The sequence below is a fragment of the Polypterus senegalus genome, chromosome 12 (genome assembly GCF_016835505.1).
Source record: "Polypterus senegalus isolate Bchr_013 chromosome 12, ASM1683550v1, whole genome shotgun sequence".
NCBI lineage: Eukaryota > Metazoa > Chordata > Cladistia > Polypteriformes > Polypteridae > Polypterus > Polypterus senegalus.
In genome coordinates, this window is record NC_053165.1 from 85,190,233 (window position 1) to 85,212,585 (window position 22,353).

General features: G+C 43.8%; 1 protein-coding gene across 3 annotated transcripts in view; it reads left to right on the forward strand.

The window, feature by feature from the left end:
- The window catches only part of arnt2 (aryl-hydrocarbon receptor nuclear translocator 2), a 209,194-nt gene that overhangs the window by 112,036 nt on the left and 74,805 nt on the right, over window positions 1-22,353 (forward strand). For all 3 annotated transcript variants that reach the window (XM_039772743.1, XM_039772744.1, XM_039772745.1), the window contains exons 9-11: window positions 9,497-9,573; window positions 14,021-14,155; window positions 15,202-15,276. In XM_039772743.1, the coding sequence (XP_039628677.1) occupies window positions 9,497-9,573; window positions 14,021-14,155; window positions 15,202-15,276 (287 nt within the window). The remainder of the gene's footprint in view (window positions 1-9,496; window positions 9,574-14,020; window positions 14,156-15,201; window positions 15,277-22,353) is intronic.

Sequence of the window (22,353 nt, forward strand, 5' to 3'; positions counted from 1 at the left end):
TGGTATAAGAAAGAAAGAAAGAAAGAAAGAAAGAAAGAAAGAAAGAAAGAAAGAAAAGAATTACAGATCTGCACCACAAATGTGACCCGCTGGGCTTGTTGACTGGCTAATTGAGCAGCAATCTCAGGGTCTACGGTTCCTCCAATTAGCTGTGAACCCCCCGCCACGTCTCACTGAGATTGCACAGGTGGTGAAGCAGGTGAGGGTAGGGAAGGCTGCGGGGATCTGTGAACTTCTCCAGGCTGGTGGTAAGGCTGTCCTCCTGGCACTGCAAGCAATCTCTGAACATTAGAACAGTCTGGACGAGAGCAGGCCATTCAGCCCATCAAGTCGAGTTCTGAAAGTCCCTAAAGTCTTACTGTCTACCACACTACTTGGTCACTTATTCCAAGTGTCTATTATTCTTTGTGTAAGTAAAAATGTCCTAATGTTCCCTGTGTTCTTGATGAACTCATTTTAAAGTCCCAGTTTTGATCCACTGGACTAATTCCCTTCATAATTTTAAATAATTCAGTCAGGTCTCCTCTTCAGCTTCTTTAGAGTAAACTCTAAAGGCTCAGCTCTTTTAATCTTTCCTCATAACTCATCCCTTGTAGCCCTGAATCAGCCTCGTTGCTCTTCTCAGGACTTTCTCTGGTGCTGTTATGTCCTTTTTGTTAAATGAACACCAAAACTGTACACAGGACTCCAGATGAGGCCTCACCAGTGTGTTTATGAAGCTTGAGCAGAACCTCCTGTGACTTGTAGTCCACACGTCAAGGCGCTATATAACCTGACATGCTGTTAGCCTTCTTAATGGCTTCTGAACACTGTCTGGCAGTTGATAGTGTTGAGTCCACTTTGACTTCTAAATCCTTTGATTTCCAGACCTCCCATTTTGTATTTAAACCTCACATTTTTACTTCCTACATGTAATACTTTACATTTACTGACATTTAACAAGGTCCGCTCTTTCAATCTTTCCTCATAACTCGTCCCCCATAGCCCTGAATCAGCCTAGTCGCTCTTCTCTGGACTTTTTCTTGTGCTGTTGTGTCCTTTTTGTAGCCTGGAGACCAAAACTGCACCCAGGACTCCAGATGAGGCCTCACCAGTGTTTCTAAAGCTTCAGCATAACCTCCTTGGACTTGTACTCCACACATCAAGGCGCTATATAACCTGACATTCTGTTAGCCTTCTTAATGGCTTCTGAAAACCATCTGGCTGATAGTGTTGAGTCCACTGTGACTCCTAAATCCTTCCCATCGTGTATTTGGACCTCACATATTTTACTTCCTACATGTAATACTTTACATTTACTGACATTAAACTGTTAACAGGTTCAGCTATATCTATCTATCTATCTATCTATCTATCTATCTATCTATCTATCTATCTATCTATCTATCTATCTATCTATCTATGTTGATCATACGTTCTTAAACTGTGGGTCATCATGTGTTGTCTGGATCTGCATTGTGGAGATTCGTGATTCATAATAGTACATAATGGGAAAGGGTCATACTCAGGCTGTGGAATGTCCTGCAGTGGGTCGCCATGGGCAGTTTAAGCAAACCCCATAGATCTGGTAAGATCTGCATTGGCGATGACTTAAGGGGGACACTTCCCCTTTAATAGCAATCGACAGCGATTCCCAAGAGGGACGGGGATGACTTGGATGATGACAATGTTCCGTAGGGATGGCGGTCGGTGATGATTAAATACAGCAAAATTGGGTTGCCACAAAAATAAAGGCTTTTAAGAACCACCGATTTGATTTGATTTGATTTACCATTGTTGGTGACAGTTCATCAGTGGAGGTTATGCAACGTAAAACTCTTCCAGTGGAACGCTATGAGGATAGTTAGGAACAGTGATGTAGATCATAGGTTTAAGCAAACGGCATTCATCCGGTATGTTCTGCGTCGGAAATTCTTTAAAGGGGAACCTGTCCCCTTTAATGTCAATCCCTATCCCTCTTCTCCAAGGGAAATGGGGATGACTATCGACGACAATTCTCTGAGGGGGATAGGGATGACTATCGACGACAATTCTCTGAGGGGGATAGGGATGACTATCGATGACATTTCTCTGAGGGGGATAGTGATGACTATCGATTTTCTAAAGGGGGGTATAGTGATGACTATCGCCGGCGATTCTCTGAGGGGGATAGGGATGACTATCGGCGGCGATTTTCTAACGGGGGGTATAGGGATGACTATCGGTGATTCTCTAAGGGAAATAGGGATTTCCCTTAGAGAATTCTCTGAGGGGGACAGGGATGATGATCGGCGGAGAGTCTGGGTCTCAAAGACCCAAATACTAAAAATTAAGTTTGAATGTTTTAAGGACCACTGATGTACTGTAAATGATTCTGATCCTCTTTATTCAATGGTGTGTGATTATAGGCTAAGAAAGTGTTTCCATAAAAGTCTAAAAAGCGAAAAAATACCCTAAAGTTATGGAAATAAAAGAAGAAAAATATGCGCATCTGTATGATGTATTATAGTATAAATACAGTCATTTAGTGTAATTTTGGTAATTTCTGCTGTCAGATCTGTACCAGCGACAGACTCACCCAATGCTACATTAGTAGAGATTACAAGTAGCCTATGTGTGCTGTACAGTAGTGTATATTTACAGTCTATTACAGTATGTATGCAGCATTGTACCGTTCTTGCCTTTCTAACCCATGAATTACCTGGCCAGGTAAATTAGCTGAAATACAGCGCTGCATGTATACAGAATCTGAGCTGTTTAGTCCAAACAGGTACGTCACAGTATCCCAATGTGGTGTTCGCACGACGTCTGAATTGCATAACGTATTATTTTACAGAGCATATCAAAGACGTTAAACGATACATTCCTGTATTTGCTTTCCATCTTTCAGGCTTCATTAAGTGGAATTCCTCCCCCCAACCCCAACTACATTACACAACAAAAGAAAATGAAAAAGAAACTAAAAGAAAAAATTTGTGAGTGGTCTCCCCTCGAATTTCGTGTATACTCAGATATGGGGATGGATATTTGAGGAGTAAACTGTAAGACAATGATTGTATTTTTATAGTATGTACATTAAAGAACCATCAACAACCAATCAAATTAAATTAATAATATGTTGAACAATTATTATAAAAATAAAGTTGAATAAATCGGACTCTGCAGCTGAGAGAGTAAAAGGTGAAGTACCACTTCTGGTTAACAGAAAAAGCCCAAAAGTTGATAGAAATCTACGTTTTGTACCTAATACTTGTATGCAAAATCTGTTTGACCAAAGTGAAAATGTACTCGGGTTATCGTGTTTACAGACACACACACACACACACACACACACAGACGACTCTGGGAGGTCTAAAACATCAAGATTCATCAAAATCTCGACATCGAATTTTTGCACAATGACAATACTTTCCTTACAAGAAAATGAAAAAGGACAAACCTGTACTGCCTGCTCCTCAAGCACAGAGAAGTTGTGAGCCAAAGTCAGTCATCCATAACACTCCGTACAGGACCGCTTGCTAGGTGTGCCTGTCAAGTTTTTTGTTGTAGCCATTCTTCTCTACCGGGAATTGTGGATTTGTGGAGACATTTAATTCAAATGCCTTCAGCATGGGAAAGGCGCTATATGAGTAAAATATATTATTATTATTATTATTAGTCAGTCATTATCTAACCCACTATGTCCTAACACAGAATCACGGGGGTCTGCTGGAGCCAATCCCAGCTAACACAGGGCACAAGGCAGAAACAAATCCCGGGCAGGGTGCCAGCCCACCGCAGGGCACACACACACACCAAGCACAAACTAGGGACAATTTAGGGTCACCAATGCACCTAACCTGCATGTCTGTGGGAGGAAACCAGAGCATCCAGAGGAAACCCACACAGACACGGGGAGAACATGTAAACTTCACACAGGGAGGACCTGGAAAGCAAACCCAGGTCTCCTTACTATGAGACAGCAGTGCTACCACTGCACAACCATCCCTCCCATTATCCATCCATCCATCCATTTTCCAACCCGCTGAATCCGAGCACAGGGTCACGGGGGTCTGCTGGAGCCAATCCCAGCCAACACAGGAACCAATCCTGGGCAGGGTGCCAACCCACCGTAGAACACACACAAACCCACCCACACACCAAGCACACACTAGGGCCAATTTAGAATCACCAATCCACCTAACCTGCATGTCTTTGGACTGTGGGAGGAAACCGGAGTGCCCGGAGGAAACCCACGGGGAGAACCCAGGAACCCAGGTTCCTAACTGCGAGGCAGCAGCGCTACCACTGCGCCACCCCCCTCCCATTATTATTATTATTATTATTATTATTATTATTATTATTATTATTATTATTATTATTATTATTATTATTATATTTGAACTGAGGTGGCACGGTGGCGCAATGGGTAGTGTTGCTGCCTCGCAGTTAGGAGACCCGGGTTCGCTTCCTGGGTCCTCCCTGTGTGGAGTTTGCATGTTCTCCCCATGTCTGCATGGGTTTCCTCCCACAGTCCAAAGACATGCAGCCTAAATTGTGCTTGGTATGTGTGTGTGTGTGTGTGTGTGTGTGCTCGGGGTTTGCTTCCTGCCTTGCGCTCTGTGTTGTCTGGGATTGGCTCCAGCAGACCCCTATGACCCTATAGTTAGGACGGATGGATGGATGGATATTTGAACTGGTGATTATTATAGTTGTGCGTGTGTGTGTGTGGGTAGGGCTGGTACCAAGTTCAATGCCCAATGTCCCCAGGATGGGCTGCACTCCCCCGTGACCCTAAATTGGACTAAACAGGTCTGAAAAAAATCCTTAGTTCATGTCTAATCTGTATTGCCAGTAGTATTTCATCTCTGTGTCCAATGTCGCGGGGTACACACGGCTTATTTATTAACCAAACACGACTCCTGTAACCCCCAGCGCGTCCCACAAGCAGATGTGAAGTGTAGTTTGGAGCCAAAGCCTGTATAGTTTGGAGCGTTTACCCACCTGGCAAGTGGAAGAGGCAGGGAAGACAATGGCGTGATATTGATATTGGACATTGCCAAGTTGCTCCAGCTGGTGTCCGCCCTGCCTTTTTTGTTTTCCTGGCCAAAGTGAGATGTTTTACTTTTATTTGTAATGGTTTGCTGTCAATCTTACAGTGCATGGGCGCAAGCCCCACTTTGGAAGGTTCAAGGCAATGGGATGCCCAAAGTATAATCGGACCCTCTCAATAGCTGAAAGCTACACTACCAAAGACCCCCATAACCCAAAACCCCCCCACCCCAAAACCCATCCCCAGCCATGAATTAGCAGCAAGTGTCCTGCTAAATAAATACAGAATATTTTTCTTGGGTCTGTCTGCTCCGAGAGAATCAGTTATTGAAAACATCATTATGTCATCTGGCACTTCCTGCGACTGTCGGATATCACTCGGTTAATTCCCAGATGTGGACGCATAATTTCTGGGAACTGTCTAATGTTAACCTAAAGGTGGCCGTTGACCTCACACTGAAATTTACAGCTTTACTTTGGTTTTTAAATCAGTCGTCTACAGGCTGATTTATTTTGTGGTAGCATTCTGTCTGCATTGAGGCCTGGAGCAAAGTCAGTCTCATAGCGCCTCATCTCTCTTGTCATTCCAGGGCAGGTGTTCACCTTCAGCCAATCAGCTTTCAAGCTGGCATCTGACATCACAAAGCAGAGGCTGAACACACAAACGGCCAGGACATAAGATCCGTTTGTTTACACGTCTGTCATCATGGAAATTCTTAAAGGATTGTGCGGGTGTTTTTTTTTTTTTTTTTGAATGCCCAAGTTCCATTCACCTTCAGCCAATCAGCTTTAAAGTTGGCATCTGACATCACAAAGTTTCACACATGCCCATGACGTGCCTAAAGTTGGCATCTGACATCACAAAGTTGCACACATGCCCATGACATGCACAAAGTTGCACACATGCCCATGACGTGCCTAAAGTTGGCATCTGACATCACAAAGCAGAGGCTGAACACACAAACGGCCAGGACATAAAATCCGTTTGTTTACACGTCTGTCATCATGGAAATTCTTAAAGGATTGTGCGGGTGTTTTTGTTTTTTTTTGTGAATGCCCAAGTTCCATTCACCTTCAGCCAATCAGCTTTAAAGTTGGCATCTGACATCACAAAGTTTCACACATGCCCATGACGTGCCTAAAGTTGGCATCTGACATCACAAAGTTGCACACATGCCCATGACATGCACAAAGTTGCACACATGCCCATGACGTGCCTAAAGTTGGCATCTGACATCACAAAGTTGCACACATGCCCATGACGTGCCTAAAGTTGGCATCTGACATCACAAAGTTGCACACATGCCCATGACGTGCCATCTGTTACGTTAACAATTTCCATAATGATAGAAGCTTAAAGGATGGTGCAGGTGTTTCTGTGAATGTCAAAATTTAGTTTTTTTCCCTTTTACAGAAAGTGTTGTGTGTGTCATTTTGTTCACTTCCTGTTAATTAGCATAAATGAATTGGGTTGGAATAAAAAACCTTCAGCGACTGCACCCATTGAGGACTGACTGTCAGGACCGTTAGAATCGAGTTCACTGTAAATTGTAAAAAAGGTATGAGGCCTCCACTAGACCCATAAAATCAAGCCAGAGTTAGGCCTCCATCCAGGCAGCCAAACCCCAAACTGTAATAGTAGGGTTTGGCCTATCCAGGCCCCCAATAAATAGGGAATGGCCTTTAAAATTTAAAAATAGTTCAGATACATCAACATGCCTCTCAAGGTAAAGGAGAACCATCAAACCTTTGGCTTGATAAAGTCCACAATGAATTTTTGGAAAATTAAAGAATTTGAGATTTGGCGAAAAAAACAAAAATGGCTCAAATAAAAAACTAGACGAATGACAAATCCTTATCCAAAATCCAGTAATCGTAAACCCAAGACAGAAACAAACATTCACAATCCTGATGATTCACTTCTCTGAAACATAAAACTAGAATTAACCACAATGATCCACTAAAGGACGTTTCTCCTCAAGCCTCTCAAATACAGGAAGAGGGCAGTCCTTCAGCAGTGACATCATGGTTGGCCACACCTCTTGGGGGTTCCACCCACAAAACACAAAGAACTTATAACAGAGTCTGGCTGCAGACCTCTAGCTGTAGAACCTCCAGGCACAGGACCCGATTGTGTCATTCAGGGCCTTGTGGATGGAGGTCAGAAGCAGTTCACTGAAGAACCGTCTCTTCAGCCTAACAACCACAAAACAAATGGAACAGCCACAGGACCCTGTGAAACATCATGGCTCTGTGAAACACCCTGTGAAACATTATGTTCATGGCCCTGTTACTGGAGGTCAGAAGTGGACCACTAAAGGACCTGGTCTTCTCGGCCTTCATCCACAAAACATAAGGAACATATGATAGAGTCTGACTGCAGACCCTCCAGCCATGGGACCCTGTGATGTTATTCATGACCCTTTTGCTGGAGGTCAGAAGTGGACCATTGAAGGACCTTTTCTTCTCAGCCTTGAAAATACAGGCAAAGGGCAGTCCTTCAGCAGTGACGTCAGGGTGGTCCACAATGACATATTGGGAATCCACCCACAAAACACAAGGAACACATAATGAAGTCTGGCTGTGGACCTCCTGCAGCATGAGCCTCCAGCCACAAGACCCTGTGACATCGTTCAGGACCCTGTGGCTGGAGGTCCAAATATAATATGTCATAGTAATGCATTTTATTACTATAAATGTTCGTGATGCACCATCTGTTGGAGTGACAACGGCAAGGCATACTATTGTGTGTTACAAAATACATTCCAACAGATGGTGCATAGCAAGTGTTAATACTGACATCTAAGCTGATTACTTAGAAGTTAGATGGGGAATAAACATAAGCCAGGGAGCACACCCTGGGCATTGATTTAAGATGGACCCCCTGTGAAAGGTATTGCAGAGCTATAGCCACTCACCCTTACTTGAACCTTTCCTGCAGCAGATTATGACAAAGATTTGCAATTTCTTTTCTTTTTTTCCCCCCCAAGTTAATCGTGCTCAGACATTTGGAGACAACATCCCAGACCACAGACTTGGGAAAGCATTGTCTGAGTCGAACGTCTGTAGACTTTGTTTGGTTTAACAGCAGACTGGCAGAGGTAGACAAATAAATGATATGAAGAACTTTAAGGTGGAAAGTCCTTGTTTGCAGATAAAACTGAAAGTAGACCCTTTAACCGTCTTTGTGTTTTCTGTCCTTTACAATTTAGCGAGGAGGAAGGAGCAGGTCATAGCAGGCCCAGAGTCTGCAAAAATCTGCAAAAAGCCATTTTAATTATAAATGCAGAAAATAAACCAACAGGAAGTGTTGAATTCAGGACTTGGTCGATGCTTCAGTTAAAGCAGTTAAGCAGAGAATCCGTTCAGAAACCAAGGTGAGGCAAGAGAACCTCCTCTCGTATCCATCATACAGAAGAAAAGACAGAGACGTCAAATGAGGGTAGCAGAGACCTCCTGTTTGATTCCATAAGGCAAGGAAAATGTGAGATTCTTGCTTTGGTCGCGGCAGTGCACCTTCCTCAAAAGACACCATACTGGATGTTCTTCTGGAGATGGGGTGGAGTGGAGGTCCAAGGCAGGTTTAAACTACTGTAAGTGTTCTGGGTTGAAGTCTTCCTGACCGTAGAAGGAAAGCACAAACAGCTGTGGTGCAACCTCACCTTCCTTCCTGTCAATAAGAACATTGATGCCACAACATATCCTTTCCTTCCAGTGGCAGGTCTCCATTTACTGCTACCTCAAGAATGAATGATAATCTCTGCAAAAGGACGAAGGTCCAAGTCTTTAGAGTCCTGGTGCTTCCTGGTTGTGAGACATGGAGGCTATCCAGTGACCTGAGATGAAGACTGGACTCCTTCAGTGCTGTGTCTCTTCAGAGGGTCCTTGGGTACCGCTGGTGTGACTTTGTGTCGAATGAGGCACATGACCTGCATTGTAATGGAGCATCAGTTAACGGGACTATAGCCATGTGGTGCGGTTCCCAGAGGGTGATCCTCATTGTTGAGAACCCGAGTGGCTGGACCAGGCCAAGGAGATGCCCATGTAACACCTGGCTGTGCCAGGGTCATTTCTGGAGGGTGGGACACTGGACCGCATGTCTGCCTGGGGGGGTTGCCAACCAAGATCACAAGCTATTTAGTCGTGTGGTGAGTATCAGTGCCTGCTTCCCCAACCTGACCTAACACAACAGAAAGCAGCTGGAATTGTCATTGGCTTCTTATGACCCAGCAGTGGACCATGCAGGGTGAATATCATATGGTGAGGTGTGTCACAGAGAAGCTGGAAATGTGGTGCTTTGTTGTCCGTGCCTTGTAGTGATGAACAACGTATCTCATGCATATGATTTGATTTCTAACAACCAGGTCTTCCATCTCTCCTTTTATTCAGCCATCTTTTTCTCGTTTTTGGAATAAGACCCTGGTTATAATCTCGTTTCAGTCCTAATTGAGACCTTTGCTGTTTCTTCTTCTTCTTGGTTTCACAGGAATGGTCATTCCCGATGAAGACACTGAAGCTGGCCAGACCAGTAAATATTGCCTCGTCGCAATTGGGAGACTACAGGTATGGAGATGTTTCACACCTTAGTGGAGAAGAGCACCCATTTCATAATGCGTTCGTTGTATGTGTGTGGAATTGTTCAAATGTACTTGGGCAATAGAATTTAAAAGAAATATTAAAAAGGGGAACATACTGTAGGGCGGCACGGTGGTGCAGTGGTAGTGCTGATGCCTGGTAGTAAGGAGACCCGGGTTCACTTCCCGGGTCCTCCCTGTGTGGGAGTTTGCATGTTCTCCCCATGTCTGTGTGGGTTCCTCCGGGTGCTCTGGTTCAAAGACATGCAGGTTAGGTGCATTGGCGATTCTAAATTGTCCCTAGAGTGTAATTGGTGTGTGTGTGTGCCCTGCGGTGGGCTGGCACCCTGCCTGGGGTTTGTTCCTGCCTTGTGCCCTGTGCTGGCTGGGATTGGCTCCAACAGACCCCCGTGACCCTGTAGTTAGGACATAGCGGGTTGGACGATGACTGACTGACTGAACATACTGTACACGACATACATTTTCAGGGGATTCAGAAAGTGAAGGGGTCTGCACGCTCAATTTAATTGTAAATGGATACATTTGCCATTTTTCTGCCCATCATACACTCAATAACCCATAATGACAACGTGAAACGTTTTCCTCAGAAAAGTTTGGGGGAAAAAAGCAAAAACGGACGGTTCTCATTCCTAAAAGCAATTAAGACCCTTTTTTGCTGCGCGACTCCAAATTGTGCTCAGGTCCATCCTGTCTGCTTTAGTCCTTCCTGAGATGTGTCTCTAGAACCCGTGAGACTTCCGAACTTTGAGACCCTGCCCAACGGGACGGCACCCAGTAGCGCGACTGCCACGTCTGTTGAGGCTTGCTTGTCTGTCGCCAAGGCAACCACAGACTGGCAGTGCCACAGAAACAACTACAAGCTGCCATGCCATGTGCAAATCTCTGAGGGGTGATGCAGGGGACATTATAACTTTGCCACTAACCTGACCCTGGCCATGCCCTTTTTGCTGTGCCTGTGTTTAGTGCAATAGTAGAGCCCACTTAAAGTAAATAACCCTGCTGTTCCCCTTTCAACTGGTTTTGCTAAAGTATTGGGACGCAGCCTCGTCTTTGGGGTGCAAAACTCACATGTCACAAACCTTAGAAGAATCTAGATGAGAACAGGCCATTCAGCCCTGTCTTCAGAAATTGAGACGGAAAACACAGGCATGCATAAAGATTTGGGGCAAATTGAAAATAAACGCAAGAAAGGGCAAAGAGACATCTTTATGGATGTGACTGCCTCAAGATGGTGACACTTCCGGTTAAGGACAGGCCAGGCAGGAAGAAGCTGGACACCGCAAGTGACATTAGAGACGGCAGAGCCATCAATCATCTGCTCGGTAGAGGCAGAGTAAACGGCACCATCCTGTGGATCGGCGAGGAATTACCGCCACCAGAGCCTTTAAGCATGTCCCCAAGGCGCCGTGTGTGACAAGGTGAAGAGTTGCCTCTCGACAGGTTCAGTGCGTAGAGTCCGCTTCCAGAACTTGTGAGGGAGCTTTACTTACGGCACTACTGCCATGTGGCACGATTCCCCAAGGTGATCCTCATTGTTGAGGACCCGAGTGGCTGGACCAGGCCAAGGGGACGCCCATGTAACACCTGGCTGCAGATCACAAGCTGTTTGGTCGTGTGGTGGGTACCAGTGCCTACTCCCCAACCTGACCTAACACAACAGAAAGCAGCTGGAATTGTCATTGGCTTCTTATGACTCAGCAGTGGACCATGCAGGGTGAATATCTTATGGTGAGGTGTGTCACAGAGAAGCTGGAAATGTGGTGCTTTGTTGTCCGTGCCTTGTAGTGATGAACAACGTATCTCATGCGTGCGTAGAGTCCGCTTACAGAACCGCAAATTAGATAGATAGATAGATAAGAAAGGCACTATATGATAGATAGATAGATAGATAGATAGATAGATAGATAGATAGATAGATAGATAGATAGATAGATAGATAGATACTTTATTAATCCCAAGGGGAAATTCCCATACTCCAGCAACAGCATACTGATAAAAAACAATATTAAATTAAAGAGTGATAACAATGCAGGTATAACAGACAATAACTTTGTATAATATTAACATTTACCCCCCTGGGTGGAATTGAAGAGTCGCATAGTGTGGGGTCTCCTCAGTCTATCAGTGGAGCAGGACGGTGACAGCAGTCTGTCCCTGAAGCTGCTCCTCTGTCTGGAGATGATCCTGTTCAGTGGATGCAGTGGACTCTCCATGATTGACAGGAGCCTGCTCAGCGCCCGTCGCTCTGCCACGCTCTGTCCAGCTCTGTGCCCACAATAGAGCCTGCCTTCCTCACCAGTTTGTTCAGGTGTGAGGCATCCTTCTTCTTTATGCTGCCTCCCCAGCACACCACCACATAGAAGAGGGCGCTCGCCACAACCGTCTGATAGAACATCTGCAGCATCTTATTGCAGATGTTGAAGGACGCCAGCCTTCTACACAACTGGATAGCAATGCTCTACTTATGAATGAGTGTCCACTCCAGGTTTTACAGTTCTCTGCTCCTCCATCTTTACATGGTCCTCCCACCATATCATCCATCTTGGTTTTACCTGACAAATTGAATAAAGGAATCCGATTGAGTGAAGTGACTAACCCGCGCGAGAGGCGACTGTTAGGGTGTATTTTTGAGAATTTGTATTGAGTGCCTGGGCTCAAGTTGCATTCTCTTTCACCGAATGTTAAGCCGAGATGAGCGCCACCCCCCCAGGGGGCATTGCTTTTCTTATTGTAAGAAGTTTCTTTATTTTGTTATGTTATTAGAGTTACTGCCTTTACTTGAACTGAATTAACTTGGATGCCATGTTGCTAAAAATAATTTAGGTAATGGTGACTCACTGCTGGCTGTCCTCTCACGTGCACACGTTCATCACCCCCCATGCATGCCTAAGGTGCTTTCTGTGGTGGGTGTTTCAAAGCTTACGAACCTGTGCTTTTGTTTCATCTAAGAACGGATTTCACCTTGGCTGCCTTTAGTGTGCCGTGCCACGCCATCGTTTCCTATTGAAGAGAAGCACAATGCTCAGTCCGCAGTCTTCATACCTGGGTAGCCATTCTTAACAAAGGGTGTCAGTTACATGTGGCATCCCTAACTGATTGTCCTGCCCCGGTGTTATTGAAGATTTCCCACTTATTGCTATATACAGTGCCAATCAAAAGTATTTTACCCCCCTTGGAAGTGTTCACATTTTATTATTATACAACATTCAAATTCGGTCCTTGTACAACCGGAGTGAATGCTTGGTTCACATTGCGGGCAGTAAATCAGACTCATTCCCGATAGGTGGGGGACCCCCACACGACTGCCCTCTGTCACCATTTCTTTTCAGAATTGCTATGGACAGAATTTCTAGGCGTGGGGGATGTTCAGTTTGGTGGTCTTGGGACTAAGTCTCTGGTGAGCCTTCAATGGCGGCCAAGGATAGGGATCAGCACCTCCAAGACTGAGGTCATGGCTCTTAGTTGGTGGAAATGGTAGAGCCATCTCTCTAGTCATGACTGTCAGCTGGGAAAAGGTAGAGCACTGGAGGAACTACTGCCTCAGGCGGAGGAGCTCAACTATCTCGAGATCTTGTTCATGACTGAGGGGAAGAAAGGAATGGGAGATCGATAGTTGGATTGGAGCGGCGTCCGCACTTATGCCATGTGGTGAAGGAGGAGCTGAGCCAAAAGGCAAACCTCTCAGTTTACCAGCTGATCTCCGTTCCTACCCTCACCTGAGGTCACGAGCTTTGAGCAGCGACCGAGAGAATAAGATCCTGGATACAAGTGGCAGAAATGAGTTTCCTGCTCAGGGTTTCTGGGCTCACTTCATATAGGATGAGGAGCGCAGACTTTCTGGAGGATCTCAGAGTAGAGCCCACTGCTCCTCTGCCACTCACTAGACTCTTGGTCCTGGTGGCTCCTCACCACTCCAGCCAATGCTTGGCAGTGTCATGATGATCTTAGGCTTGTTTGCCACTGCTAGGCCATGGAAACCCACTTCCTAAAGCTCGAGACGCACAGTTTTTGTGCTGAGATTGCTTTATGAGTGATGTACAAGAGGATAGGCCACTTTTGTGCACTTTAGCACTCTGTACGTTTACCTGGCCTACCATTTTGTGGCTCAGCTTGTTGTTTCTCCTCCATGCTTCCTCTTCACAATAATAGGATTTTGCAGTGGATCTCATCAGACACACAAGAGCAGACATTTCACATAAAGGTGGCATCCAATGACAGTGCCATGTTTTAAGTCACTGAGCTCTTCAGGCCTCCCCATTCTAGTGCCAGTGTTTGTCAAAGAAATTGAATGGCTATGTCCTTGAATTTTTATGTACCTGTTTGCAACAGAAGCACCTGATCTCACTAATTTGGAGGGTTGTCTCCATACGTTTGTCCATATAGAGTATGTGTTTCTGTCGTTCTTGTGTGTGTAGGTCACCAGCTCACCCATGTCGATGGATTTGAATGGACTCTCTGTCCCAACTGAGTTTCTTTCTCGGCACAGTTCTGATGGCATCATCACCTTTGTGGATCCGCGGTGCATCAACGTGATTGGCTACCAGCCCCAGGTGGGTGTCATTAACTTTAACTGACTTCACAGCTGTCGGACCCTCACCTACTTCAACACCTTGAAGCACCCAAACCATACTTATCTATCATATCCTGCCTACTATACTAAAATCTATCTATCTATCTATCTATCTATCTATCTATCTATCTATCTATCTATCTATCTATCTATACTGGTCTCTCATCCTTTTTTCCACTCTGCTTGTAGTCTTTAGAGGATTTTCTCTGCATGCAGGAGTGTAGGATTTCATCTCTTGCTCTGTCAGTGCCAATGTCCAGACTAGGATAGATTGTGGTGTGTGTGCTACTCACTCCACAACTCAAATGTTCTTTGGTACCCCCCTGGTACCTCCTCTAAGGCAGGTATCCATGTTTTTTGAGAGATCTGCCAAGATTAGCTCTGGCATTCTGTCCCCTTTTTAATGGAATCAACAGGTTGAGAAAACGGATGGACGTCATATGTGAGCTGAGATAAAAACAGATCCACTCAGTGTTTCCAAAGGATCCTAATGGCCTTTTAATGACTTCTGAGAGACTCTGCAAGGAGCTGCCGATTTCTGGAAGGCAAGCCGGTAGACTCACATCCACTACCGTATGATGACAGCAGATGGTGTCAGTCATTGAAGATGTATACTTAAAACAGAGCAAATATGAGAAGAGCATGTTGTTATTTTTCTTTCTCCACCCCTAAGTTTGGAAACCTGGAGGTAAATGAATCAACCTCGACACTCTCTGCTACTGTCATCTTTACTTTGCTGTAGTACTGAACTGAAACAGTGCAAAGATTTAAAGTACAATTCTAAGTAAAAACAGCTACGCTGAACAGGAAACAATGGTCATTTGGCACACGTACAATAAATATTTCATAAAGGAATCTGGAAGTCCTTGAACGTTGATATGTCCAATTTGATTCTTAATAATCCCCATTAATCGCACATCACATTTTTTAAGCGTCAGTTTTTGCCAAGTGTATGGTGTACGTTCTTGTTCAAAGCCTTGATTTATGGTGCTGGAGTCAGTTACTCCTCTTAATGTCTTTTATTAGGATCTGCTTGGAAAAGACATCTTGGAGTTTTGCCATCCTGAAGATCAGAGCCATCTGAGAGAAAGTTTTCAGCAGGTAAGCCACCATCACGTTGTTATAAGTTTCAGTTTGTTTTTCTTATTGCTTCATATGGCAAACTCTCACCAGACACATCACAGTACAGTCCAGAAGACTGGGGGCAATTAAGTTCTATCTAATATAGTGCCTTTCGTATCTATCTATCTATCATAATATGTCTTTCTTGTCAATTTTATCTGAATTTGTAATCTTGCCTACTACACTATCTATCTGTGTATCATTTTATCTCTTATCCTGCCTACTATACTAAAATAGATAGATAGATAGATTTTAGTATAGTAGGCAGGATGATAGATAGATATATTTATTGATTGATTGATAGTGTAGTAGGCAAGATTAAAAATTCAGGTAGATAGACAGACAATAAAGGCACTATATAATAGGTAGATAATACACATAGATATATTTTAGTATAGTAGTCAGGATAGATCTATCTATCTATCTATCTATCTATCTATCTATCTATCTATCTATCTATCTATCTATCTATTTTAATATAGTAGGCAGGATAAGAGATGGATAGATAAAAAGAGAGAGAGAAATGCACTATGATAGACAGACAGACAGTAGCATTAAGATAGATAAATAGATAGATAGATCTATCCTGCCTTATATACTAAAATATATCTATCTATGTGTATTATCTACCTATTATATAGTGCCTTTATTGTCTGTCTATCTACCTGAATTTTTAATCTTGCCTACTACACTGTCTATCTATCTATCTATCTATCTATCTATCTATCTATCTATCTATCTATCTATCTATCTATCTATCTATCTATCTATCTATCATAATATGCCTTTCTTGTCAATTTATCTGAATTTGTAATCTTGCCTACTACACTATCTATCTGTGTATCATTTTATCTCTTATCCTGCCTACTATACTAAAATAGATAGATAGATTTTAGTATAGTAGGCAGAATAAGAGATAGATAGATTTTAGTATAGTAGGCAGGATGATAGATAGATATATTTATTGATTGATTGATTGATTGATAGTGTAGTAGGCAAGATTAAAAATTCAGGTAGATAGACAGACAATAAAGGCACTATATAATAGGTAGATAATACACATAGATATATTTTAGTATAGTAGTCAGGATAGATCTATCTATCTATCTATCTATCTATCTATCTATCTATCTATCTATCTATCTATCTATCTATCTATCCTGCCTACTATAATAAAATCTATCTATCTATCTATCTATCTATCTATCTATCTATCTATCTATCTATCTATCTATCTATCTATCTATCTATCTATCTATCTATTTTAATATATTAAGCAGGATAAGAGATAGATAGATAAAAAGAGAGAGAGAGAAATGCACTATGATAGACAGACAGACAGTAGTATTAAGATAGATAGATAGATAGATAGATAGATAGATAGATAGATAGATAGATAGATAGATAGATAGATAGATCTATCCTGCCTTATATACTAAAATATATCTATCTATGTGTATTATCTACCTATTATATAGTGCCTTTATTGTCTGTCTATCTACCTGAATTTTTAATCTTGCCTACTACACTATCTATCTATCTATCTATCTATCTATCTATCTATCTATCTATCTATCTATCTATCTATCTATCTATCTATCTATCTATTTTTCTGCCTACTATACTAAAATCTATCTATCTATCTATCTATCTATCTATCTATCTATCTATCTATCTATCAATCATAATGCTACTGTCTGTCTGTCTATCATAGTGCATTTCTCTCTCTCTTTTTCTCTTTGTCTGTTGTGACAACAACAGGGCACCACTGAGCCCCAATAACACAATGACACCCTGACCGGCCCATATTGAAAATACGTTTTTTTTTTCATTCACTCAAAGTCTCTTGATAGATTAGGTCCTTCAGCACACCATTCAAATACAGCATTTCCTCCTCCTTCTCTTTTCCCCCCTCCCTCCCACAAGTGTCGTCCCACTTCCTTCCGACTCCCGAGAGAGGTGAGGTGCCCTCGTTTGTCTTGGACCAGGGGGTACGTCCGGTGCCACGACATTACACTCCTGGGTCATACAGATGCTTGGCAACACAATGAAGTCCTGTCCTGGTGGCACCCAAGGACTGTCCGCAGTTCAACAACTGCCAGTGTTCATGTCAGGAGTAATTTGGAACTCGCTAATCCTTGTACTCTGGTAGCCTACAATAACACAATGGGTGACGTCAGTTAAAGTGGATCAGGCATTGTCATTCTACCCTCTCATGCTGAATCAACAGAAAATATCTAAATTAAGTTCAAAAAGATAACAAAACAGGCTTCTACTGTCTCGAGTTCAGCATAGAGCTGCGTGTCGGTGACTGTTTTAGAATGCATGATGTGAAGGGCGTGTAGTAAACCTGCATCAGTACAGCAGTGGGCACTCGACAGACCTCTCCTAATGTATTTATGTAGTCGTTTTGGTATTTACATGTTTCTGTTACACAAGAGATTATTTTTTTCCTTATTGAAGGCAGTTTGGTGTTTTTGGTTTGTTTTCCACGTTTAAATGTAACGCTAAGGATCTCAATGGCTTGCCCCTCCATTTGTTCTGTTGGCCTCAGGTGTTGCAGCTGACAGAACTGCAGTTACCTGAAGGGAAATAAAGGACTCTGTGCTGCCTCAGCTGCTCACGATGGCGCCTTCCTTCTGCCATTCATTCATTTGATCTTGTTGTTCATTTTGTAAATTCGTGATGTTCTTCATCTGTTTTTATATGTTTGGTTTTTGCTTTTGTTTAGTAGCTCTTTGAAGTTTGTGCAGAGGGCTGGAGCGTCAAGTTTTATTTTGTTTTGTCTTCACCTTTGGAAAGCTTTGAGAGGAATCGTTTTATGTCTGTTTAGCTCTGATACCCTTTGGATTCTAAGATTCCTGTTAATGAGTGTTTGAGCATTTTAATATCGCTTGTTTCTTCTGTCTATTTATTTATTTATTTTTTGTTGAGCTGCTCTTTGAGTGACCTAGTTCTGTTTTGAGTTCTTAATTGCTTCTGCGCTTTCTTGTTAATTAATTCTTTGTTTGTTAATTAGTGTGAAATAATAATAGAGCATTATTTTGTTCAACGTCATTATTTGAGTTTTTTTTTTTTCAATAAAACAATTACATAAAGTTAAGGTGTTGGTGCTCTTTGGAAAGGTTTTATTCTGTTTTGGCCTTTCCATTTCTGCATAGACTGACACCAGCAGCCACATTTACGCAATACCAGCTGTCACAAAAATCAGAGATGAGAGTCGTAAGAAGGTTTGGGGCAGCCACCTGGTAATAATGGGTGTTTAGATAGCACTGATGTGCCCAGATCAGAGTCCAAGATCGAACTGCTGAGTTAGTTTGAATATCCATCCATCCATTATCCAACCTGATATATCCTAACGACAGGGTCACGGGGGTCTGCTGGAGCCAATCCCAGCCAACACAGGGCGCAAGGCAGGAAACAAACCCCGGGCAGGGCACACTCACACACCACACACTAGGGACAATTTAGGATTGCCAATGCACCTAACCTGCATGTCTTTGGACTATGGGAGGAAACCCATGCAGACACGGGGAGAACATGCAAACTGCACACAGGGAGGACCCGGGAAGCGAACTAACTCTTAACTGTGAGGCAGCTGCACTACCCACTGCGCCACTCTACCACCCTAGTTTGAATATGGCGGCTTTAAAGGCCAGAGAAGGAAATGAAGTCATCAAAGCCGGAAGCGGAAGGGTCCTCTTCCATAGGCTCAGACCATAGGATGTGACGTCATCAAAAGGGCCAGAACCTGAAGGTTCTTCTTCCATGAGTTCTATACCGGAAGTGATGTCATCCAAGGGTCCGGAACCAGAAGTGACATCATTAAGGCCAGAACCGGAAGTGACATACAGCATCCAAGGCCCAGGAACTGGAAGTAACATCATTATGCCCGGACCCAGATGTGACATCATCCCAGGGCCGGGAACCGGAAGTGGCATCATTATGGCCGGAAACCAGATGTGACATCGTCCAAGGGCTCTAAACCGGAAGTGACATCATCAGGGCCAGGCAGAATTTCCTGTGAACGGTCTAGAGGAAAATGAGAAAAAGAGTCAGCACACTCTGCCACCCCACGGTCTGGTGTGGAATTACTCTCCTTTAGGCCCTTTAGCTGCCCCCCATGCACACATGTGTGTGACACAGCCAAGGGGATGTTCATACTACAGATGTGTTTAGTCTCAGTTTTCACCAAATTTTAGCCTGTGTTTGTGCTTGGGAGGGGTTCAGGCAACTAGCCTGGTGGTCCTCCCAGTACCCTAGTGAGGTTGCTAGTGAGTGTCCCTGTCACTGCCCTGAGGGTGGGCATTGGCATCCACATTCAGTCCACAGGGTAAGTGCCCCCCTATTACAGCTGAGTAACAAGACCATAAGGAACACTTTGAGTGGTCTCAGTGTGACTTGCAGGGCACCAGTTACTATTTTATTTGGGGTGGGCTGTAGTGTATCTACATCGGGGTTACATAGCAGTATGTGGACATGCGGCCCCTAAGCCCCCCGCCCCTTCAAGTCATTCATTCTCTGTCACTCTCTCGTGCCGACCCTGTCCACCCTTTCTCATTCTCAGAACGCCTTCGTAAAATTAGGAGGATCCCCTCGGCTGGCTTAGTCAAAAGTGAATGTTAAAAAAAAAAATTAAATCCTTGAACCCCCAGCATAAAAAAAAGACTTCCTAAGGTAAACTCCCTTACGACTAATTGAAAATATTTATTTTTTTATTCTTCCTTTCCATCCTGATTAAATGATGGGAGTAAACGTGTATATCTTATGATTGAGTCAAGTAGGAGATGACCCTCCATTCACATTCTTGACCTCCATTAACTGACGACGTTATCTTCGACTGATGCTTGACGGAAGGGCGCAGCATTGAAGTAATTGGCCATCTGCTCCGTTGGTATTGCCCATCTTGTGAGGGCTTTGCTTCCTTTGACAGATTACTTTTTTTCTTTTTGCCTTTTTCTGATTGAAACAGAAAACCGAATGAGCCCGATTCATGACTGACGCCAGAAATAATAAAGTGACTGGTATCTTAACTTCCAGAGCACCATTTATCACTGGCCTAATAGGAAGCTCTCCTTTGAAAGGCCGTCCCTGTTCCCTCTATGTGTTATTTTTTGTCACTCAGCCACTGGGTGTGGTGATGAGCTGTGTTGACAAAAGGATATGAACGTTTCAGCTAGAAGAGCGTTTTGATTTTATGTCAGCTGTCAAAAGCATTCACTTTAGACTTTAACAGCATGCCACAGTATGGGAACAAACGGGCCTGTAAAAGAACGCGCAACTCTTGAAACGTAATGAAGTACTTGCATGCCAGACGTGAACCTTGTCCTGGGCACACGAGGATTACTTTGTAGCAAAAATCTAAAACTGCTTTTTGTGATATGCGTTCATTCTGTCTGGCCGTTGATCCGTGCTTGTGAGGAGCTGTTTACAATGATAATTCTTTACATTTATATAGCGCCTTTCACGCTACTCAAAAGTGCTTTACGTAGTCACCACTAATGTGCGGCACCCGTCTGGATGATGTGACGGCAGCTCTTTTCGTGTGGTGTTAGGTGGTAAAGGTGTGAGGGACAGTGAGCCAATTAGAGACTGGGGATGACCAGGCCATGGTGGGCAGTTTAGCCAGGACATTGGGGTACACCCTACTCAAGGGTCTTTTATGATCACAGAGAGTCAGGACCATCAGTTTTACTTCTCATCCAAAGGACTGTGAGTCTTTACAGCACAGCGTCCCTGTCATTGCACTTGGGGCTGTCACCAGTAGGGAGTGCCGCTGAGCCATCAAACCCCAGACACGCAAGACCCAACACAACTTCAGATTCAAAATAAATGATTTTTAACCCACCCAGGCTGTCCAATGTGACTACAATTCCCAACATGCCTTGTGGGTGTCCATACAGTTATAGTCATCCAAGAAGGCTGCCACCTAGCGTGTTGGGGGAGAATGTAATCCTGCCAGGTTGTCTCCCCCTGTCCTTCCACTACTCTGGCATCCCGTTCAGTATAGACATAGAGATGATGAATCTCTGCAGCACCCCCTGGTGGCAACCCCGGAACCGTACAACAACAACAACAACATTTATTTCTATAGCACATTTTCATACAAACAGTAGCTCAAAGTGCTTTACATAATGAAGAATAGAAAAATAAAAGACACAGTAAGAAAATAAAATAAGTCAACATTAATTAACATCGAATAAGAGTAAGGTGGTCCAATGGCCAGGGGGGAAAGAAAAAAAACTCCAGACGGCTGGAGAAAAAATAAAATCTGTAGGGATTCCAGACCATGAGACCGCCTGACCAGTCCCCTCTGGGCATTCTACCTAACATAAATGAAACAGTCCTCTTTGGATTTAGGGTTCTCACGGAAGGACTTCAAAATGATGGTCACGTAGACTTCTGCCTTTTAATCCATCCATCATTGTTGGAGCATCATGATGCTTGGAGTAGGTGGTGGTGGCGCAGGCACCACAAGGCTATCCAGTGTGACTACAATTCCCAACATGCCTTGCAGGTGTCCATACAGGAAAGCTGCTACCTAGCATGTTGGAGGAGCATGTAATCCCGCCAGGTTGTCTCTCCTCTGTCCTCCCACTACTCTGGCATCCTGTCCAGTTAAGAAACCATACCCCATCTCAGCTGGGATTCCCACCCATGGGCCGTCGCCCATCACAGCCACCACCAATGTGCAGAACTCACCTGGATGATGTAATGGCAGACAAGGTGGTGAAGTGGTGAGAGATAGTTTGCCAATTAGAGGCAGGGGTTGATTAGGGGGCAGAAATAACCAGACCGTGGTGGGCAATTTAGCCTGGATATCTTTACAAAGGATGCCCAGGGTTTTTTAATGACCACAGAGAGTCCATATCTTGATCTTGTTGGTACGTCTTATCTGAAGGACGGCACCATATTTACGGCACAGTGTCCTTGCCACTGCACTGGGGTCATTGAGACCCCCATTCAGAAAACAGAGTAAGCTCCCCCTGTTGGCCTCACCAACATCTCGTTCAGTAGAAACCCATGCTTTTCTTAGGTGGTCTCCCATCCAAGTAC